The 22,348-nt window shown below is 40.5% G+C and overlaps 1 protein-coding gene and 4 non-coding genes across 6 annotated transcripts in view; 2 read left to right on the forward strand and 3 right to left on the reverse strand.

Moving 5' to 3' along the window:
• The first annotated feature begins 137 nt into the window (after positions 1-137).
• Positions 138-260, forward strand: LOC123037326. The gene has a single exon (XR_006417446.1). It is a non-coding gene; the product is annotated as a U5 spliceosomal RNA (small nuclear RNA).
• A 1,640-nt stretch (positions 261-1,900) lies between these two features.
• Positions 1,901-2,096, reverse strand: LOC123037320. Its single transcript, XR_006417440.1, has one exon. It is a non-coding gene; the product is annotated as a U2 spliceosomal RNA (small nuclear RNA).
• A 2,397-nt stretch (positions 2,097-4,493) lies between these two features.
• LOC123037321 lies at positions 4,494-4,689 on the reverse strand. Its single transcript, XR_006417441.1, has one exon. It is a non-coding gene; the product is annotated as a U2 spliceosomal RNA (small nuclear RNA).
• Positions 4,690-7,060: 2,371 nt separating this feature from the next.
• LOC123037327 lies at positions 7,061-7,183 on the forward strand. Its single transcript, XR_006417447.1, has one exon. It is a non-coding gene; the product is annotated as a U5 spliceosomal RNA (small nuclear RNA).
• A 2,356-nt stretch (positions 7,184-9,539) lies between these two features.
• The window catches only part of LOC108038621 (FERM, ARHGEF and pleckstrin domain-containing protein 2), a 33,655-nt gene continuing 20,846 nt past the window's right edge, over positions 9,540-22,348 (reverse strand). Inside the window, exons 10-12 of one of the 2 annotated variants that reach the window (XM_017115454.2) lie at positions 12,310-13,578; positions 10,458-10,944; positions 9,540-10,180 (exon numbers count right to left, since the gene is read on the reverse strand). In XM_017115454.2, coding sequence (XP_016970943.2) covers positions 10,102-10,180; positions 10,458-10,944; positions 12,310-13,578 — 1,835 coding nt within the window. In that variant the 3' untranslated portion in view covers positions 9,540-10,101. Of the gene's footprint in view, positions 10,181-10,457; positions 10,945-12,309; positions 13,579-14,546; positions 21,881-22,348 lie in introns of those variants that run through there. The other variant, XM_017115453.2, reaches the window with a different exon arrangement.

Raw genomic sequence — 22,348 nt, forward strand, 5'->3', positions numbered from 1 at the left:
GTACCATTTCCTCCCTCAAAAAATCTTAGATACATATGAAGATACCTTGTGGGTAGGTATAAATCATTTACATTTATAATTCCCAAGCACTTCTGGCTAATACTGAACCAATCGACAGAGTGTTTGTTGGTGTAAAGTTACTCTGGTTTTTCTTCAATTGTCGAATAAATCTTTCGCCTTTTACTAAAGATTTCCGTGGAGAGGAACACTCTAATGAGTCTAATCTCAATTTTTTTTAGTCCTGGCGACTTATGTTGCCGGGCCAATAGATCATACATTTTAAAGATACAGTAATAGACAACTCACTTGACGAGTATTAATTTTTATCTATCAGCGAGGGCGAGACGTATTTAAATGAAAACTGATCTTGTCGGAGACGATCTAGTTTATTTATTTATTTTTATTTAATTTAAAGTTTCTTAACAAACTAATTTTCATGTAACTGGTGTATAAAGTGAAACGGACTGGACTGGGCGACATTATTATATAGCTGTTATGGAAACAATTGGAACATTTCAGAAAAAAAAGTTTCGCCGATTTTTAAAATAATCTCGCACAATCTCAGATAGACAGATAAAGAAAAAAAAAGTTGCGATTTCATATGAAGATTTTTCTTATTTTAAAGTTTTTACCTAGAGTTAAAAAATAAAAAAGCGCGTAAAAAACAAATTTTTAATATTAAATTTATAACTTTAACGGCACCTGAAAATACGATTGAAAACGTTTCAAGTCTCTTTCATGTTTTTAACCTAAGCACGAAAACGGTACAGAAAGTCACAAATCATTTAAATATTTTTATTTGATTTTGAAATCAATTTGTTTTTGTAATCAATTGACACGAAGGGTTACACAACTCGGAAAACTAAGACATATATACCAGCAGTAAACATAAACAAATTATTACAGGAAGTAAGCTTCGACATGCCGAAGTTTATATACCCTTTAAGTTATTACAAAACGGCTACATTTCAATTTCTATGCCTATATGACTAAAAACAGTGGAACTATGCCGATCGCAGCTATATGATATTGTTGTCCGATTTTGACAAAACTAAAAGCTTAATTCTGGTGTAGTAAATAATTACTATATCTCAAAGGATTATTTTAATAAATAGAAAAATAGAAAAATAAATAATAACTTGTTGGATGTCCGATTTTAATTTAATTAAAACCGGACAGACGGACATGGCTAGATCGACTCTACTGGTGATGTTGATCGAGAATATATATACTTTATAGGGTCGGAAATGTCTCTTTAACTTCAAACTTTTGACGGAAATTATAATACACTCTGCGAGGGTATAAAAAGATTAAGACAATACAACTACTGGCCTGGCAAGCAACAGAGTGTTTGCAGGCGCCATCTGTCGTCCAGCAGATGCCTGGAACAGGCGTCATGTCTTTTGTCCTTCATTTCATAACTTTACAGTAAATGTTTGTTTTAAAATATTATCGGCTAATGATTTGATATAAACAGAATAAATATATTTTCTTTAGCTTTTTTCTTTGTTGGCTTTAAAATGATAGTGACCGAATTCAAACTTTGAACTTGTGTGCAACCAATTCACTAAACGCAACCCAGACATTAGAAATTCGCAGGAAATAAATCGACAACTGAAACTCAAAAGCAGAAGTATTCCCAGATAAATCTTGCAATGCCAGCCAGAAACTGTATGGACACTTAGTTGAAGCTGCAAATGCCCGAGAAGTATTTCTATTTTATGGCTAACAAAAAATATATAAATAATTATAAGCCCTTAATACTTTTAATAATGCCGGCTTACGTTGTTCTGTGGTCGGGCATGCATGCTAGCATTGGAAATAAAGTGATGAGAAGTTTTTCTGACATCCCAGTTCTTCCAGGACAGTTAATATTTTCCCTAAACAGTTGAATGTATTAATCAGTTGGGCCGAAGTCCCGGCGGTACTGCAATACCAGGCCAACCCGCGACAGAGGTGGAGCAAGCCCCTAGCACTCCGTCTGATTCCAAAAATCAGTTTAACATTTGTTGTCCTCCAATGGAGGAACTATCAGATGTTAAGCTGATAAGAACAGATACTACACTTTGATCTTAGCCATAAGGCCGAGAAGCGATAACTATTTAGACCCCAAAAACAGGATTTCATGCGCGCCCAGCTAGAATCAGTTGGGAATTATTTAAAAACATATGGAACCAAAATAACTGTTGCCTATTTTTCTGGGGAATGTTTCTACCTAAAAATTTAAAGTCCTCATTGGGCATATCTTGTGAACGGGAATTCAGGTAGGTGAGCTGATGCGTCTTACTTATACTATGAAAACTGTTTATAGAATAGTGTGAGTTTCGCTGCGGAATATATTTAATTTTTACAACCACTTGGTGTAGTTTCATATAATTCAATCCTTTTTTTTTAATATAATCTAAATTAAAGAAAGTCGTATCTTCTTGTTCCTTTTGCATACGTCTCTAGTTTTCTTCATCCAAGTTTATAAAAATATCAATAAAAGTTACATCTTGAGTTTTGTATTCCATAATCGTTTAGTAAAACGAAAGTAACCATTAGAAAAGGCCCTCATTGCACATATTTAGCTTACAAAATATCGTTACAATATTTAATTATACCCTTGCAGAGGGTATTATAAATTTGGTCAAAAGTGTGCAACGCAGTGAAGTTGACGTTTCCGACCCCATAAAGTATATATATTCTTGATCAGGACTAGCCGAGTCGATCTAGCCATGTCCGTCTGTCCGTCTGTCCGTCTGTCTGTCCGTCTGTCTGTCCGTATGAACGCTGAGATCTCGGAAACTATAAAAGCTAGAAGATTGGCATTTTGCATGTAGATTTTAGAAGTTCCTACGCAGCGCAAGTTTGTTTCAAAATGGTGCCACGCCCCCTTTAACGCCCACAATCGCTTATATACGATTTTAAAAATTTAAATATTTCGGAAAAGTAAAAATGCAGTTTTATTGTGTTTATCAATACCTATCGAAATGTAGAAGAAATTTTTCAAATCGGACCTTTCGTTAACAAGTTATGCGTGATCAAAGTTTCTATCTCCATCTCCCTCGCACTCCCTTTACCTGAGTAACGGGTATCTGATAGTCGGGGCACCCGACTATAGCGTTCTCTCTTGTTATAGTTAGGAAGCTGGGATTTTCTATGGGTTTTATTTTTGGCCAATCAATCCGACCTACCTAATTTCATAAGGATCGGTCAACTATATCCTATAGCTGCCATATAACTGAACAATTGAAAATGCCATAACTTTGGTTTTTTTTAAAGCTAGGAAGTTGGGATTTTTTATTGATTTTATTTTTGGCCAACCAATATAACTTACAGAATATTCTGCAAGGGTATATCAACTTCGGCTCCGCCCGAAGTTAGCTTTCTTTTTTTGTTTTATTTGATTTTGAAATTAATTTGTTTTTGTAATCAATTGACACGAAGGGTTACACAACTCGGAAAACTAAGACATATATACGAGCAGTAAACATAAACAAATTATTACAGGAAGTAAACTTCGACAAGCCGAAGTTTATATACCCTTTAAGTTATTACAAAACGGCTACATTTCCATTTCTATGCCTATATGACTAAAAACAGTGGAACTATGCCGATCGCAGCTATATGATATTGTTGTCCGATTTTGACAAAACTAAAAGCTTAATTCTGATGTAGTAAATAATTACTATATCTCAAAGGATTATTTTAATAAATAGAAAAATAGAAAAATAAATAATAACTTGTTGGATGTCCGATTTTAATTTAATTAAAACCGGACAGACGGACATGGCTAGATCGACTCTACTGGTGATGTTGATCGAGAATATATATACTTTATAGGGTCGGAAATGTCTCTTTAACTTCAAACTTTTGACGGAAATTATAATACACTCTGCGAGGGTATAAAAAGATTAAGACAATACAACTACTGGCCTGGCAAGCAACAGAGTTTTTGCAGTCGCCATCTGTCGTCCAGCAGATGCCTGGAACAGGCGTCATGTCTTTTGTCCTTCATTTCATAACTTTACAGTAAATGTTTGTTTTAAAATATTATCGGCTAATAATTTGATATAAACAGAATAAATATATTTTCTTTAGCTTTTTTCTTTGTTGGCTTTAAAATGATAGTGACCGAATTCAAACTTTGAACTTGTGTGCAACCAATTCACTAAACGCAACCCAGACATTAGAAATTCGCAGGAAATAAATCGACAACTGAAACTCAAAAGCAGAAGTATCCAAACCGGAGCAATTCCCAGATAAATCTTGCAATGCCAGCCAGAAACTGTATGGACACTTAGTTGAAGCTGCAAATGCCCGAGAAGTATTTCTATTTTATGGCTAACAAAAAATATATAAATAATTATAAGCCTTTAATAATGCCGGCTTTCGTTGTTCTGTGGTCGGGCATGCATGCTAGCATTGGAAATAAAGTGATGAGAAGTTTTTCTGACATCCCAGTTCTTGCCAGGACAATTAATATTTTCCCTAAACAGTTGAATGTATTAATCAGTTGGGCCGAAGTCCCGGCGGTACTGCAATACCAGGCCAACCCGCGACAGAGGTGGAGCAAGCCCCTAGCACTCCGTCTGATTCCAAAAATCAGTTTAACATTTGTTGTCCTCCAATGGAGGAACTATCAGATGTTAAGCTGATAAGAACAGATACTACACTTTGATCTTAGCCATAAGGCCGAGAAGCGATAACTATTTAGACCCCAAAAACAGGACTTCATGCGCGCCCAGCTAGAACCAGTTGGGAATTATTTAAAAACATATGGAACCAAAATAACTGTTGCCTATTTTTCTGGGGATGTTTCTACCTAAAAATTTAAAGTCCTCATTGGGCATATCTTGTGAACGGGAATTCAGGTAGGTGAGCTGATGCGTCTTACTTATACTATCAAAACTGTTTATAGAATAGTGTGAGTTTCGCTGCGGAATATATTTAATTTTTACAACCACTTGGTGTAGTTTCATATAATTCAATCCTTTTTATACCCTTGCAGAGGGTATTATAATTTTGGTCAGAAGTTTGTAACGCAGTGAAGGAGACGTTTCCGACCACATAAAGTATATATATTCTTGATCAGGATCAATAGGGGAGTCGATATAGCCATGTCCGTCTGTCCGTCTGTCCGTCTGTCCGTCTGTCCGTCTGTTTCAATACCGTTTGCGAGCTCAGTTTAAAAGCTAGCGATCTGAAATTTTCACAATCGTCCTAAAACATGTGTACGCAGATCAAGTTTGAAAATCGCCCCGATCGGACGTCTATATCCTATAGCTCCCATAGGAACAATTGGATATATCTTGCAAGAATTTATGATATTTCGCGCAGTGTAAAAGCTATTGACATTAATCTTTACAAATCGTATTTTTTTATGCATACCTTGATCAGGGTAAAAGCGCGTGGCGATCGGACGTCTATATCCTATAGCTCCCATAGGAACAATAGGGTAAAATCGGTTAAAATTTAATGATTTTTAGGATATTTCGCGCAGTGTAAAATCTATTGACATAAATCTTTCCAATTCTTATTTTTTTATGCGTACCTTGATCAGGGTAAAAGCGCGTGACGATCGGACGTCTATATCCTATAGCTCCCATAGGAACAATAGGGTAAAATCGGTCCAAATTTGATGTTTTTCAGAATATTTCGCGATGTGTAAAAGCTATTGCTGTACATTTTTTCAAATCGTATTTTTTTATGCATTCCTTCATCAAGGTAAAAGCGCGTGCTGATCGCACGTCTATATCCTATAGCTCCCATAGGAACAATACGGTGAAATCGGTCAAAATTTCATGTTTTTTAGAATATTTCGCGCAGTGTATAAGCTATTGACATACGTCTATATCCTATAGCTCCCATAAGAACAATAGGGTGAAATCGGTCCAAATTTGATGATTATCAGAATATTTCGCGCAGTGTGTAAGCTACTAACATAAAATTTTCCAATTCTTATTTATTTACGCATATCTTGATTAGGGTAAAAGCGCTTGCCGCTCGGAAGTCTATATCTTAAAGGAGATAGTAAAAATTGTTAAAGGCTGCGAAAGTATCCCTTTTGTATATGACATTTTTGCAGTATAAAAGCAATTGACTTGAAACGATGCAAATCTAGTTTACTTATGTATACCTTATTCCTTTCGCTACTTTTTCACTTTTAGCAATTTCGTCAAAGTCTGCAAGGGTATTAAAACTTCGGCTTGCCGAAGTTAGCTTCCGTCCTCGTTTTTTTTAAATCTAAATTAAAGAAAGTCGTATCTTCTTGTTCCTTTTGGTTAAGTCTCTAGTTTTCTTCATCCAAGTTTATAAAAATATCAATAAAAGTTACATCTTGAGTTTTGTAATCCATAATCGTTTAGTAAAACGAAAGTAACCATTAGAAAAGACCCTCATTGCACATATTTAGCTTACAAAATATCGTTACAATATTTAATTATACCCTTGCAGAGGGTATTATAATTTTGGTCAAAAGTGTGCAACGCAGTGAAGTTGACGTTTCCGACCCCATAAAGTATATATATTCTTGATCAGGATCAATAGAGGATTCGATATAGCCATGTCCGTCTGTACGTCTGTCCGTCCGTGTGTGTAAGCTACTGACATAAATTTTTCCAAGTCTTATTTATTTACGCATATCTTGATTAGGGTAAAAACGCTTGCTGATCGGACGTCTATAGCTTCCGTAGGAAAAATTGTTATATGACATAGCAGTATAAAAGCAATTGACATCAAACGATGCAAATCTAGTGTATTTATGTATACTTATTCCTTTCGCTACTTTTTCAGTTTTAGCAATTTCGGCAAAGTCTGCAAGGGTATTAAAACTTCGGCTTGCCGAAGTTAGCTTCCGTCCTCGTTTTACTTTAAAATAAGAGTAAGAATAAGTTAATTTGTTTTTGAGGTTTTCGATTCGAGAAAGCATTAAAAAAGGAGTACCATTTCCTCCCTCAAAAAATCTTAGATACATATGAAGATACCTTGTGGGTAGATATATTTCATTTACATTTATAATTCCCAAGCACTTCTGGCTAATACTGAACCAATAAACAGAGTGTTTGTTGGTGTAAAGTTACTCTGGTTTTTCTTCAATTGTCGAATAAATCTTTCGCCTTTTACTAAAGATTTCCGTGGAGAGGAACACTCTAATGAGTCTAATCTCAATTTTTTTTAGTCCTGGCGACTTATGTTGCCGGGCCAATGGATCATACATTTTAAAGATACAGTAATAGACAACTCATTTGACGAGTATTAATTTTTATACCCTTGCAGAGGGTATTATAATTTTGGTCAAAAGTGTGCAACGCAGTGAAGGAGACATCTCCGACCCCATAAAGTATATATATTCTTGATCAGGATCACCTCCTGAGTTGATATAGCCATGTCCGTCTGTCTGTTTCTACGCAAACTAGTCTCTCAGTTTTAAAGATATCGAATTGAAACTTTGCACACACCCTTCTTTCCTTTGCACGCAGTATATATGTCGGAACGGCCGGGATCGGCCGACTATATCCTATAGCTGCCATATAACTGATTGATCGGAAATGCCATAACTTTGGTGTTTGTAAAGTTAGGAAGTTGGGATTCTCTATGGGTTTTATATTTGGCCAATCAATTCGACCTACCAAATTTCATAAGGATCGGCCGACTATATCCTATAGCTGCCATATAACTGATTGATCGGAAATGCCATAACTTTGGTGTTTGTAAAGTTAGGAAATTGGTATTTTCTATGGGTTTTATATTTGGCCAATCAATCTGACCGACCAAATTTCATAAGGATCGGCCGACTATATCCTATAGCCGCCATATAACTGATTGATCGGAAATGCCATAACTTTGGTGTTTGTTAAGTTTCTATGGGTTTTATTTTTGGCCAATCAATCCACCCTACCAAACTTCATTAGGATCGGCCGACTATATCTTATAGCTGCCATATAACTGAACGATTGGAAATGCCATAACTTTGGTGTTTTTAAAGTTAGGAAGTTGGGATTTTTTATGAGTATTCTGCAAGGGTATATCAACTTCGGCTCCGCCCGAAGTTAGCTTTCCTTTCTTGTTATCTATCAGCGAGGGCGAGACGTATTTAAATGAAAACTGATTTCGTCTGAGACGATCTAGTTTATTTATTTATATTTATTTAATTTAAAGTTTCTTCGTTGATCTTTAAATTAATTTCGCACAATCTCATGAAGTAAAAGAAAAATTTTGAACAGTTTGTCATTTCATATGAAGATTTGAGAAAATTTGTTTTAAGTAAAGTAATATTTCCCTTTTTGACAATTTAAATGTGATGGATAAATAAATTTAAAAGCATAGAATAACTAAGATCAAAATAAGACTATGACTGATTCCTGTTACAGAATAACAAAAGTATTTTAGGGAACTTAAAAAATATTTTATTGGAAAAGTCGTTGATCCTTTTATTTTAAGCCCCAATTAACATCCGGTGAGACTGATGAATTTTGGTGACCAGAACCGATTATCAAATCGAATAGGTATTTGCTCATCTGTAGAAAACGTATGATAAAGATTATGAATATATTATTTATCAGTATCACTAGGCTGTAGTTCTGTCTGTTTCGATACCGTTTGCGAGCACAGTTTAAAAACATGAAAGAGACTTGAGTCTCTTTATAAATTTAATATTAAAAATTTGTTTTATTTTTTTAACTTAAGCTAAAAGCTTAAAAATAAGAAACCCAGGCCAATGGTATTATATATAATTGCAACCAATATAATTTAGAACCAATGGATTTCACATAGGGACACTGCTCAAAAAAATGTATAATCGGCCGGAAAAGTCATAACCATAGACTTTAAGGCTAAAGCTTAAAAATATGTAATAAGCCCTTGCCGATGGTATTATATGTATATCAGTCAGTAGTAAAAATAATCTATTTTACATTGGGATACTGCTCAAAAAAGGCGAAAATGGTATAATCGGCCGGAAAAGTTAAATCCACCATTATTTTGGATTCGTAACACTTAGTCTTTACCGACTTCGTGCATTTTTGTATTCGATGCTGAATTAATCAAGAGAAAATTGACCCCACTTAAGGACAAAAGGCGATGCAAACATAATATTATAATCACATATGTTGAAAGCCGACATTAAGGGGTTATCCGGGTCTTGACACTTCAAAAAATTCATTTTTTTTCAAACTTTTTTATATAATAGTACAAAGTTTCAGGAATGTTGTCTGAAAATTTCAAGTCGATCGAAGCAAAACTGTAAGAATGGGAGAAATTTAAAGCCCAGCGCGTCGAACGTCACAATGGGCCATTCGGGCTCTGGCGTCGGGCAGATGCGGCACTTTAAACGTGTTTTTCTCAAAACCACTTTTTTAAAGTCGGTAGACACGATTTAAAATTCACGAAAATAGGTTTTTTTTCGTGCTTCAAGACCCGAATAAACATTAACGTACATTAATTTACAATAAATGAAATTTGTGAAATTGTCGTAAGATCTTTAAAAAAATTCACGAAAATAGCCTTTTTTCGTACTCCAAGACCCGGATAACCCCTTAAAACACGACAACATATTGTTGTTTCAAAAACACCGATTTCTTGTTACATTTTTATTTAATTTGTTTATATCTAATAAAGTTAATGACTTAAGCTTATGATTAAAAATTGCATAATTTAAGTAAGAAAATAGAATTTCAATTACACAGATCATTTCAATATTTTTATTTGATTTTAGAATCAATTTGTTTTTCTATACTTTTACCGTAATGTATATCGAGTAATCAATTGATGCGAAGGGTAACGTAGCCCGGAAAACTAAAACATTTAAGACCAGCAATAAACATAAAAAAACTATTACAGGAAAAAATAAACCAGAAAATACGACAAATACATTATTTACAAATATACCTAAAAGCTGGTATTGACAGGATACAAATGTAATACGTTGAGTAAGTAATGTTGAAGATAAAGTAGGCATATATAAAATGGAAATATTGGTTGTGGTGTATACGTTGTATAAAAATAGAATTCTAAAAGGCGTCTCTATGCGTATCTGGTTGATTGAGTGCCTCCTTTATGGAATTGCACAAGGATTAGGTGTGGGATCAATGCGTCTATCCCGGCAACAGGGTGTTCTTTCTAATTGCCTAACACAGCATGGCTGTGTACGTTCTTGAAGTCCTGTGTTTGGGTCGTGCTTCGCAGCACTTCCAGCCACCTGTTTTAGAAAGAAGCAAATTTTAATATGTGGTAATTAAAAATTCTTGTTTATATTACTAAGTTTAATAAATGTACCAAATTTATATTCAATTTTTCAAAAGACAAAAACAAACTGTTAGGAAAATATTTTTTTGTCTATAATAATGAAAGAGAATATGTATATAATTCGAACAGTATCGTAATCAATCCTAAAAATTAATTTTGTTCGAATACAAGTTATATTCTGTTCATTAACCCAGTAAATTTAAATGATGCAAATCTTAATTAAACCTTACCTGTTATAGGTGTGAGCACTCTCCGCCCGAAAGAAATAAACGTGGTTTTTGAACGAGAGCTTAAAGACGAACTCTTTTTGAACGGCATCCTGGTGGCCAGGCGGACCCACCGTGTAGCCTAGCAGCGGCAGGCTGGCCAGGGCGAACTCGTCCTGGTAACTCTTGTAAAAGTACAGACAGAAGGAGGTGAACACCACCCAGAGCTTCTGCCAGCCGGAGCTATTCTTGAACTTGCGCAGCAGGTAGCCGGACAGTTGGTGCTCGGCGGCTATCAAGTGATCGCCCAGTCCTACGGTGGCGCCACGATGCCAGCAGACGTGCAGAGCGGTGTTGCTGCGGGACGGCTGCGTCCGGTTCTGCTGCTGCTGCTGCAGCTGCAACTGCTGCTGCTGCGGAGTCAGGGGACCGCCGCCGTTCACGCTGCTGTTCAAGCTGCTGTTGTTGCCGTTGCTCAGCCCGAACATGTCCAGACCCTCCTCCGAGGAACCTGGAAAATGGGTGCATTATTTAGAGGGTGCTTTCTACGGAGAGGGTAAAGGGGTCTGGGTGCATTTGCTTGCTTACGAGGCCTTGCAGCGTGCTTTTCTTGCCAGCCAAGAAAGTGGAGAACAAGTGGAAAAGTTAAGCGACAACTCACGAAAAAAGGAGGCTAGCTTCGGAAACCGAAGTTTGCAAATATTTAGTTTAATTAAATGGTCTTATAATAGAGGGTCCACGATCTTGTTATAAAAACCTTACAGAATAGCCTAGACTTCGATAGTTAAGCCAATAAACGCATTTTAATTAATGTAAGACATATGAATAATATAAGATTTATACTGCACTTAAAGAATGAACACATTTTAAGATACTACCTGTAATAGCGATCAAAAAATGTATTAAAAAAATATTATTCAATACTAACACAATGACAATTACGTATAATTTTAAAGCTGCGACATACCGATCTAAACTTTTTTTTGTTTTATACAATAATATAAATTTGTATATATGACTGAATATGTTAAATCTAGTTTTTTATACCCTTGCAGAGGGTATTATAATTTCAGTCAAAAGTTTGCAACGCAGTGAAGGAGACATTTCCGACCCTATAAAGTATATATATTCTTGATCAGCATCACCAGGAGAGTCGATCTAGCCATGTCCGTCTGTCCGTCTGTCCGTCCGTCCGTTTCTACGCAAACTAGTCCCTCAGTTTTAAAGCTATCTGCTTGAAACTTTCCCAAAAGTTGTCTTTCTATTGCAGGTAGTATATAAGTCGGAACGAGCCGGATCGGGCCACTATATCATATAGCTGCCATATAACTGAACGATCGGAAATGCCATAACTTTGGTGTTTTTAAAGTTAGGAAGTTGGGATTTTCTATGAGTTTTATTTTTGGCCAATCAATCCGACCTACTAAATTTCATAAGGATCGGCCGACTATATCCTATAGCTGCCATATAACTGAACGATTGGAAATGCCATAACTTTGGTGTTTTTAAAGTTATCAAGTTGGGATTTTCTATGGGTTTTATTTTTGGCCAATCAATCCGACCTACCAAATTACATAAGGATCGGCCGACTATATCCTATAGCTGCCATATAACTGAACGATTGGAAATGCCATAACTTTGGTGTTTTTAAAGTTAGGAAGTTGAGACTTTTTATGAGTATTAAGAATACACCATATGAATAATTTTGAAGAATATAATTTACAGAATATTCTGCAAGGGTATATCAACTTCGGCTCCGTCCGAAGTTAGCTTTCCTTTCTTGTTTTTATTTTAATCAAAGACAATTTACGTGTCTCTATTTGGTGGAAAACTCCATTATATACCAACCCAACCCATTTCATTCTTAAATACTCACTGCAGTTCTTAAGCGTCGTCAGCTGCAGTTGCATGTTTGGTGGCCGGTTTTTGATGTCCGCCGCCGCCTTGGAGAGTTCGGCCAGCCAGAGAGTCTTCTCGGCGGTGGTGCCCGCACTCACCGTAATGGCGCACTGGCCGCCGAAGATGGAGAAGGTGTTGTGCTCGGCGTTTTCGGTGAGCAGCGACCGCACAGGGACATGGCCCAGAATGCGGAAACTCTGGTCCAGCGGTGATTTAGACCCGTAGAGCAGCAGATCCGAGAATAGGAAGAACATTCGTTGCTGCAGCCCGCGCTTCGAGTGCTTCAACAGGCAGCCCTGGCGGATGAGGCGGCGATGGGGCTGAACCAACTGCTCGAAGCTGATGTCACGCTGCAGCTCGCACAGCTCCACAAAGTTGGCAGAATCGGGCAGGTTGGCCCGGATTACCTTGGTGCTGCGAACGAGCAAGTGGTGCACCGCCTGGCAGTCGGCGTAGTCAATATGCTCCTCCGCATAATAGTCGCACAGCCGCTCCAAGATCAGCTGGTAGTGCAACAGGCGATTAAGGGGCTTCAGTAGAAGCTCGCCGATCGGCAGATAGCACACCTTCTGCTGTTCGAAGTCCTTATACACCTGGCGGAAGCGGTCGTCCCCCTCGTACATGTCGTTCAGACAGTGCAGAATGTCCAGGTGCGTCTGCACATACTCGTCGTAGATGGGCAGGGCCGCCATGTGCTTCATCATCACGTCTCCGATGCGATGGGCCTCGTGGCCGCCGCGACCCTCCCACTGCACCAGGCGGTGCTCAATGTCCCGCAGGAAAAGATTGTGGTGCTGGGCCAGAGAGTCGAGCAGCTCGAAGAGCGGCTGCAATTGCTCCACGTCCCCGAGACTTAGCACTTGTCGGAAGGTCGTGTTCAGCACATCCAGATCCTTCTTGTACGTGCGCTCCGTCATCAGCAGCTCCTTGGCCAGGAAGTAGCTGGGCTCGGTGGGCCACTTCCGCTTCTTGACTTCCGCCTCGATGTCGTGCTGCGTGGTCAGCGGGTGCACATTTCCATTCCCATTGTGTCCATTCTGGTGCGGCGCTGTGGCCACGCCGGTGGCCAGCTCCTGCCGCTTAGCATGCTGGATCTCCGCCTGGATCACATCATACGTGCCAGCCTCAGATCGGGAGAGTGACGAGGACTTATCCGAGCCAAGGGTGAGGTCGTAGCGCGTGGGTGGAGTGGTTATTTCACCGCGCCTGTCCAGCGACATATTTCCATTTATGCCATGGTAGAGATCTATAAAAATAAGAAGTAATGAAAATCAAAAGAATAAAATAATAAAAAAAAAAACAAATTCGCTTTCTTTAAAATTAAATTTGGAGAAATTTGTAAAAAAAAATCAACCTAATTGATAAGCGTATATGTGTATCTTAACTCAAAATAAAATTATAATTAGTTTATTAAATTAACTTATTTCTTGTAATTAAAAAATTAATCTTAATTTCAAATATTATAAAAATGTTTTAACTTTTTAAGTAATTTTAAAATGCTATGTATATATAAATACACACAATAATATCTAAACTAATGATGTCTGCATTAATAAATAAATACCTTAAAATAGTTAGAATACAAATTAAATTAAAACAAGAGAGAACGCTATAGTCGGGTGCCCCGACTATCAGTTACCCGTTACTCAGGTAAAGGGAGTGCGAGGGAGATGGAGATAGAAACTTTGATCACGCATAACTTTTTAACGAATGGTCCGATTTGAAAAATTTCTTCTACATTTCGATAGGTATTGATAAACACAATAAAACTGCATTTTTACTTTTCCGAAATATTTTAATTTTTAAAATCGTATATAAGCGATTGTGGGCGTTAAAAGGGGCGTGGCACCTTTTTGAAACAAACTTGCGCTGCGTAGGAACTCCTAGAATCTGCATGCAAAATGCCAATCTTCTAGCTTTTATAGTTTCCGAGATCTCAGCGTTCATACGGACGGACAGACAGACGGACAGACAGACGGACAGACAGACGTACAGACGGACAGACGGACATGGCTATATCGACTCGGCTAGTGACCCTGATCAAGAATATATATACTTTATAGGGTCGGAAACGCTTCCTTCTAGCTGTTACATACTTTTGCACGAATACAATATACCCTTTTACTCTACGAGTAACGGGTATAAATACCTAAAAAGTAGAAAATTAAGTCAATAATTAAATTTATTTAAACAACCGCTTATCTTTTTTATTTGATTAATGAATTTTTATTTATTTAGTTTCGTTTCTATATAATTATAATTTAATGCTTGTTAAATCGATTGCTCGTGTACATTTCATTGGTTTTCATTATTATAAGACTCCCATCATTGTTTCTGTTCGATTGTGTAATCTTTTGGCTTTATGTGAGAAAAAGAACTTTGTCCAAAATAATCCTTATTGAGTTATAATTTTGTATTACAAAGCAAAGTTTAGTTTTTTCTAGATTTTAAAATTCAGCTAGTGTTTTCGAGGGTGTTGTATTCTTTAGGCAAATACACGTTTAATTTTTTAATAGAAATAATTTAAACTACTTTACTTCTTTTTGCAACAAAAAATTTGTATTTTAAAACTCTACGTGAGGATGTTAAAAATATACCATTTTAAAATAATTTGTTTGGGGTATATCGGATTGAAATGGATTGTTCAATCAACTTAGATACAAGCAATAACCAATTTTCGATCTCATTTAATTTTACATTAAATCTAAACACAAATATATATTTTGATTCGAATACTTTTGATCTGGATTAAATTATTAAAATTATTGTTCGACTTACGTTGCCTAATACCAATCTCCTTCCACACATCTTCCCTAACAATCCTTAAATATCTTTTTCCATCTTTCGTAAACTTAAAGAACAAACATACATTAATCTATCCCATATAGGTATATGGGTTCCTAAACGGATTTAAAACTTAACAGGGTTTGGATTAATTCCTTTTTCTCCCATTACAAGTACATCTATATAATACTTTTGGTATAGGGGTTTACATTCCCGGAACTCCGATTTGGCACATTTATGTACTAGGCAGAACTAATGGCTAAGACAACATTTGTTCACTTGTGAGAATCGTAAGTAATAGTTAAATATGTAACTTGCGTCTAAAAACGTTTGCCGTAAAATTAAAAACTTATATAGCTCAAGTGCTACATAAAATATATATGGCTAAAAAACCGCTTAATAGCATGGAGTAAATGCTTTCATTATACTGTGATAATGCCGAGTTTTGTTAGGATAATACCTTAGATTGGGGTTTAGGGAACCTTTCTTTACGTTCTCCAAATGTGTTGGAAGGGCTTTTCATAACATTTTCCAATGGTGTTTCTAGGATAAGTGTTTCAAAGCATTTTGCTGATTTGTCGGTGTATCATCTCAGATTACTAAACTTAGGGAATATGTGTACGTAACTAGTTTAGAGGTTTTACTCGGGATATTTTCTTTTAGGTATGTCTGGCTTTGACACTTGGATTGGAACTCAGCTATGTAGGATTTTATTACCTGCGCTACCAATTCTGACGAAATACGGAACGTAATTGCGCAGAGTTCGTGGCAACTTGAATTAATCATATAATATATTCATTTGATAACTGTAATCTTAAGTATTGTGTCTCGATTCGTGTTGTATTAGCTAAATAACAATTAAACATTTGTATTCTTGTATTCCATTATTCGATGATTAAACAGTGCATTAAAATTTGTTCAACTCGTTTAACGTTTCCGCTCATATATATATTTAAATGTTGAATTGATCTATAACATTATCATATATAGATACCGCTCAAAGGCAACTCAATCTACACCGACCTACAGGCTTCTGCCATCATCTCGATTATTTAATTATATTTGATTTGTTATGTTTTGTAATGTTTGATTAAAATGTTTTTTACTAGAATTTGATTTGATTTTCTAACGCTTCAAGGAGAGTTATAATTGTTTTTCGATTTTTAATGCAGCTTGTAAGATTTTTGGATTTTTGTTTTTTTTTTGTTTTTAGCTTTTCGTAAATCAGTCTCAGTTACAAATAAGTTGGTTATAAGTACTTGGATCGTGTGTAAAGACGTAGAGTCGTTCTAAAAATTTCCAAGGCAACGGAACAAATGAAAAGGCTGCATTCGTTAAGCACACGCAATGGGGTTTCTTGGGGTTCACTTGGCTACTACGGCTCCTAGTTTCATAAAGATCCCACCCTACTGGTCACTTGGCTCATCCGAGTCGTGAAACTTGGGCGGCGGGTCCACACGTATATCCAGACCGCAGGCGTACCGCTCGTACTCAATGGGTTCAGTTTCGTAATCGGACAAAAAATCGGGATAGGGCAGCACCTGTCCATCTTGGGCTCCCGTTCCCTGCTGCTGATCCTGTGCCGCTCCTTTGGGAGCACCTCTTCGTATGGTGCCCGATCCTGAAACTCCTGGTTCTCCCCCAAACCCACTGCAGCTATCCTCACTAGAGTTAGCCAGTTCATCGGACAGTCCGCCGCCTCGGGTTTCATACTCGCTCTCCTCCGGATTGCAGTAACTGCGTCCATGGTAGGGTCGGACTGTGGGTACTATTCCCGAAAAACCTGAAGGTCCCGCCGCAGTGGAGTCCTCCCTTTTCAGTTGCCTCTTCTTGGTGCGAGCTGGCTTCACCGGCTGCCCCGTGGTTGGAGGCATTGGGTGATTAGCAGGGGCTGGAACCTGCACTGGATTAGGACGCTCCATAACCAAAGCTTGATGATACATGGGCTTAGTGATGTGGCCAAGGCGGTCGTAACGGGGAAAACCCATCTCGTCCACATTGTCGCACATGTCCAGACTCTCGAATTTTCCACCATACTGGGGGTAGTCGTCATACTCGTCTGTTTGCTCCTGATCCCTTTCCAGTTCCTCGTCAAACTCAAGGTACTGGTCATCCCTCTGACAGGATGAGTATTCCGAGCTGCCCGAATCAATTTCCGGTACGTATCCCTCGGAGCACTCAGAGCTCTCCGCTTGTTCCAGTAGAGCAGCAGCTGTCATATTAGCCCTTATCCTTTTGGCGGGCAACTGACGCTTCTTGCGGTAGCCCCTACTTCTCATTTTTGCCTCTTGACCCCGTACGTCCAGCGAGCTGTCTGTATCATTGCCACTGGGGGGACTCTTCAAGGTAGTGGATATGGCTCCAGCGCTCAGCTGGCTTGCCGTTTTTCTTGGCGGTTTCTGAAGCAACTGATTTGGTGGCGACTCGGAGCTTAAACTGCTCGAGTAATATGGTGAGCAGCGAACTAACTTATCCGCCCGCTGAGGCATTTGTGGAGAATTTGGTTCTGTACTTTCACTGTTGAGCGTGTTGGTGGTGGTGGTTGTATTGGTGGCCGAGGACGTGGAGTGTGCATCCCGCTCCTCGTCGATTCTCATGGGCAGCTCCTGTGACGACTGTTGCGACTTACTCAGCATGTGCTCATGGAAGGAGCTCGACTGGCGCAACTGCTTGCTGGTAGTCTTGAAGTCTCGGATCTGAGTCTTGGACAGGGTCCTGTCATCATAGCTGTGATGCTTGGCCAGCGGTTTGGGTGGAGGAGCCACCACTTCTCCAGGCAAATCGCTGGGGGTCACAATAGGCGGCACAGTGGGTACTGGTGGTGGCGGTGGCTTCACCACTGCCGGAGCAACAGTAATCCTAGCTTTTTTTTCCTCAGCCTCAGCAGCTTCGGCTGCCTGCTCTGCCAGACCAGGTTGCTTCATCTTGTTAAGCAAAGCCTGCATAATAGGCCGAGTGACTGCAGGTTTGGGTTTAGTCGGTGGTTGAGGAGCCCTCGGCTTCTGCCGCACCTGTTGGGGCTGCTGGGTTTGGATCTGAGTAGTGGTCGGTGGAGGGAGTTGAGTTCCAGGAGCTCCACCGTGGAGCGGAACAAACTCCTGGCTTTGATAGCGCTCTGTCAGCTTCTCGCTATGCGCATACAATCGCTCGACAAACGGCGACTCTGACTCAGAGCATATTTCCTGACTCTGATATAGCTTAGACATCATTTCCAGCGAGCGACGTTTCCGGGCGGCGGCACTAGTCTCTGGACCAGTTGCCGTGTCGACGTGCTCCTGCGAAGCTCTCGCCTGGTTGCCATTGCTGCCGCTTCTTCGATGGACCTGAGGCAGAGCGCAACGTTTTTCCTCGCTGGGCGAGCTCAGACTAGTTTTGTTCCCCGACAGTGCCTGCTTAAGGGGAAGATACTCTCCAGGAGTCACGCCTACCAGAGTACGACTACTTGAAGTGGACCACTCGCTGATAGTGTGGGCCATTTCGGTAAGGGTCAATGTAGTGTCATCACTTCGAGTGGCTGAGGTGGGCTCACTGAGCTTATCGGTCTCGGAATTGGAGAGCATGTCATATCGTAGGCCGTCTGAGGAACCATTATCCCCACTGAACTTGTGCGAAAAGCTACTACCACCGCTCTGTTCGTTTAGACTTTCAGCCGATTTGTTGATCGAACTAATACTCGATTTAGTCTGATTCGATTTCTCACTCTTAGCACATGAGTGCGTAGACACGGCGGAAAGGCTATCTGACCCGGAAAGATTTGCGTACTGGCGTACTGTGTTTGTCCCTGTGGACCATTCCGAGATGCTCAAACCAATTGAAGTGTCCTCCGAATGAGAGCTATGTGTGCACTTCTTTTGCTGCAATCCACCCATTCTCACGGTTCCATCGAGGTCTGTGCCCAATGAGCTGGTTTCCTCCTCGGAGTGACTAGAGTGGCTACACTTCTTGCAGCTCGCTCCCCCTCCACCGCTGCTCAAACGGGCTTCATAGTTCCTCCGCACAGTGGTCTGATCATCCAGATAGGTTGTGCTGCCCGACAGAATGTCGTCAATAGAAGTGTCCGAATTGTTGGAGCCTCTCGAAAGCTTCCTTAGTTGGGCATCTGGTGATAGTTGCACTTTAATAGTGCCCGGCATGAAGACATCATCGCTAGAGAAAAGCTCTTCTTCCGAGAGAGGGCTCCTAGGAGCAGGTGACCTTGTTGGCTGGGCGACAATCACCTCGGGACTGGAGTTCTTGCGCTGAACTCTTGCGGTAGCCTGCGTGGAAGAGGTACTGCAGCTGACATTTAGAGAGGACGAGAGACATGAGGCTGCGCTTAACGTAGAGCTAAGGCAGCTAACCGTATCCGGTTGTAACTGTTCATTGCCAAAGTCATTATCATCAAAAGCTGCCGACATAAGGTAGGCGGTGTCTTCATAAGGTAGAACTTTGGCCACATCAGGAGGTCCTGCTGCCATCTCCTCGTCCAAAACCACCTTATCCGCACTTTGGGCTTCACTAGTATAGTATGTTTCAATGCTGTCCACAATTATGGGAGCTCCGATGGTACTCGATGGCGGCGAAGGCCAGTCCAGGGAATCCTGCGACTGCTGAAACGACAAACTCGCCTTCCAACAGAAAGACTTGGGCACCGGCTTGTCCAAGTCCGGCATGCCATACATCGAGTCGGCCGGCTTTACCGGCACGTGGTCAAAGGGTATCTCCGGCAAAGGCCAGTCCTCCGAGTCCTGACTGCCCGCATTGGAAAGACACATAAGTGTGTGCCGCTCCACATCGTCGCCCTGCAGTTCATCTACGTGGGTCACAGAAAAGCGCCCAGTGACAAGTGTTGGTGATTTCGGTTCATTAAGACTTCCCAAGCTGGAGAGTCGGTCGCCAGTGGCTGAGTCGCAGGGAATTTCCGGCATCTCTGCAGAGGTGCGTCGATCAGCATCCGAAATGTAAGCCAGATTAGTATTGCTCCTTGAATCGGAGCTTAAACTGGGCTGGTGGTCCGTGGATCCTACAGATTCATCTCGCATACTAACAGAATGGGTCGAGGCTTTGCTCACGTCATCCTCCATGCTGGACTTCTCGGAGGCAGTGCTACGTTCCGAGATCCTTGAGAGAGTCCTGCCCAGGGTGAAGCCAGTACTGTAGCCAATAATGTCAGTCGGGTTCACACCAATTCCACCCAGACTACTAGTCATTGCTGGATAGCCGAATGTGGCCGGAAAATCGTTAAGCTCATCCTGATAGCTGGCATCGCTGGCGTCCTTCTGCTCATCTGGGGAAACTTCCTTCACGTCACTGTCCGACGAATCGCGCAAGGGATTTTGGGCATCATAGCGCTCATAGCCCCCATCCGTTTCCACATGATGCCAGGGATCATCCGTGCTAGAGCTGTTTGAGCTCTCGATGGGAAACGGACGCCAGGTGCTTTGTTGCTCCTTTTGCGCCAGATCACCACGCCTTTGGGCCGCCCCTAGAGACCCAGAACTGCTTTCCGTCTCAAACGAACCACGCGACTCAACGCTTAGGGAGCCCTTGGAGTCGAAGCTGGATTTAGACTCCTGGGAGCTGCGGTCGCTGCCCGATTTCCCCGGTTCCGCCCGAGTTACCGATAGTTTCTTTCCCGTACTAGCCCTTGCCGGTTTCTCAATACGCGGTGGCTTGCGGGATCCACCAGAGCTGGATTCACTGTCCTCTGTGCGTGCGCCGCCACGATCCAATATCTTAGCTATGCGTTCCTCAATGGGATCCAGATAGGACTCTGTGCTGGTACCCAGGTCGATTGGGCTCTGCTTTTCGAGCGTGGGTGTGGTCGGTTTCTTGCCAACTAGAACTTTAGGCTCGTTTGTGGGCGTTTGTTCGTTGGACCCCGTAGGTGAGATCTCATCTTTGCCTACGTCCAGCTGGAGCATGCGCTGCTTGAGTTCTTGGCACCTGCGTGCCTCATCGTTACCAAAGTCTTGGGATATACCGAGGGGTCGAGCGATGGAACAACTGACGCTGGACTCCTCTTCCACAGAGCTTTTCTCCTTGCCTACCGACAGGCTCCAATCTTGTTGCCTCTGCGGACTTGTGTCCTTTTCTCCACTTGTCCAGGAATCGGAACTCTTGGAACGGTCGCTTTGCTTGTCCAGGCTTTGTTTTAATTTTTTGTTGCTGTCCGAAGAGCCGGTGTACTTCTCAAAAGTCTCTAGCACTGACTTCTCGATTTGTGGACTTGCATTGGGTGGCGTTAAAAGGATGTTTAAGTCTGAGGTGGGAGTGGCGCAGTTAGAGTACTCAAGCGGGTTGGCATCTTCTAAAGTAGCCTGCGTCTCAAGAACATTTCGATCAGGTTCCAAAGTTCGCGGCTCATTGTCAGAAGTATCCGATCCTATAAACTCGTCACATTCCACGGTCATCCACGAGCCTGTTTCATCGCTACGACTGCGATCCAGACTCAGCCTATTTGTATCTTGCCTCCCAACTTTAAGATGTCGCCTCTCCGAAGAATTGTCGTCCTCCTCGATGGATGGCTCTTCGCATTCTATGGTGGGCACTCGGTGTGGATAGCCCTCTGTTCCGGCTCCTGCTCCTGGAATTGGAGACTTGCTGGCCGGCGAGTGGCTATCATCAGCGGAGACAAATGAGTCCAAGCTTTCGGCAGTGGAGGGCTTACGACTGAATGCCCCCTCGCTGTCACGGGCATCTTCGGAGGGTAGAGAACGTTTCAGGATTTCCAGGGATCGTCGCTCCGAGATCACCGCTTGCATGTCGATATCCTCCTGATGAGGCTGAAAAAATAATACATATTTACTTATAAAACCGATTTTAAGGCTCAGCTATGGATTTTATTCGATTTCTTAGCCATTTTGCGAACTGAATATTATGTTACTATGCGAAAAAATCTGGGATCGCTTTATCCTTAACTGTCATAAAAAAAATGGTGCGGCAAGGTCCATTCTCTAAGTTTGATCTAAATCAGGCCCATGTATAGCTCTTATATATGCCTAACTCACTAATTTAAATGATTTTACCAACGGTCACACTCGTCCAAAACATTAAAGTTATTATTTAAGCTAGACAATATTTGTATATCGGAAGACAAAAGCAAAACAAAAGCCCGGGACTAAGTCAAGGGGAATACATTACTAATAGAAACCACTTTTTAAGCACATTTTAAAATAACTTAGATAAAATTAAAAACTGGCAAATAAAGAATGAAGATATGGAGAACAATGAAAACGCTTTATTCCAGTGCT

Source organism: Drosophila rhopaloa, unplaced genomic scaffold (genome assembly GCF_018152115.1).
Source record: "Drosophila rhopaloa isolate 14029-0021.01 unplaced genomic scaffold, ASM1815211v1 contig_155, whole genome shotgun sequence".
Taxonomy (NCBI): domain Eukaryota; kingdom Metazoa; phylum Arthropoda; class Insecta; order Diptera; family Drosophilidae; genus Drosophila; species Drosophila rhopaloa.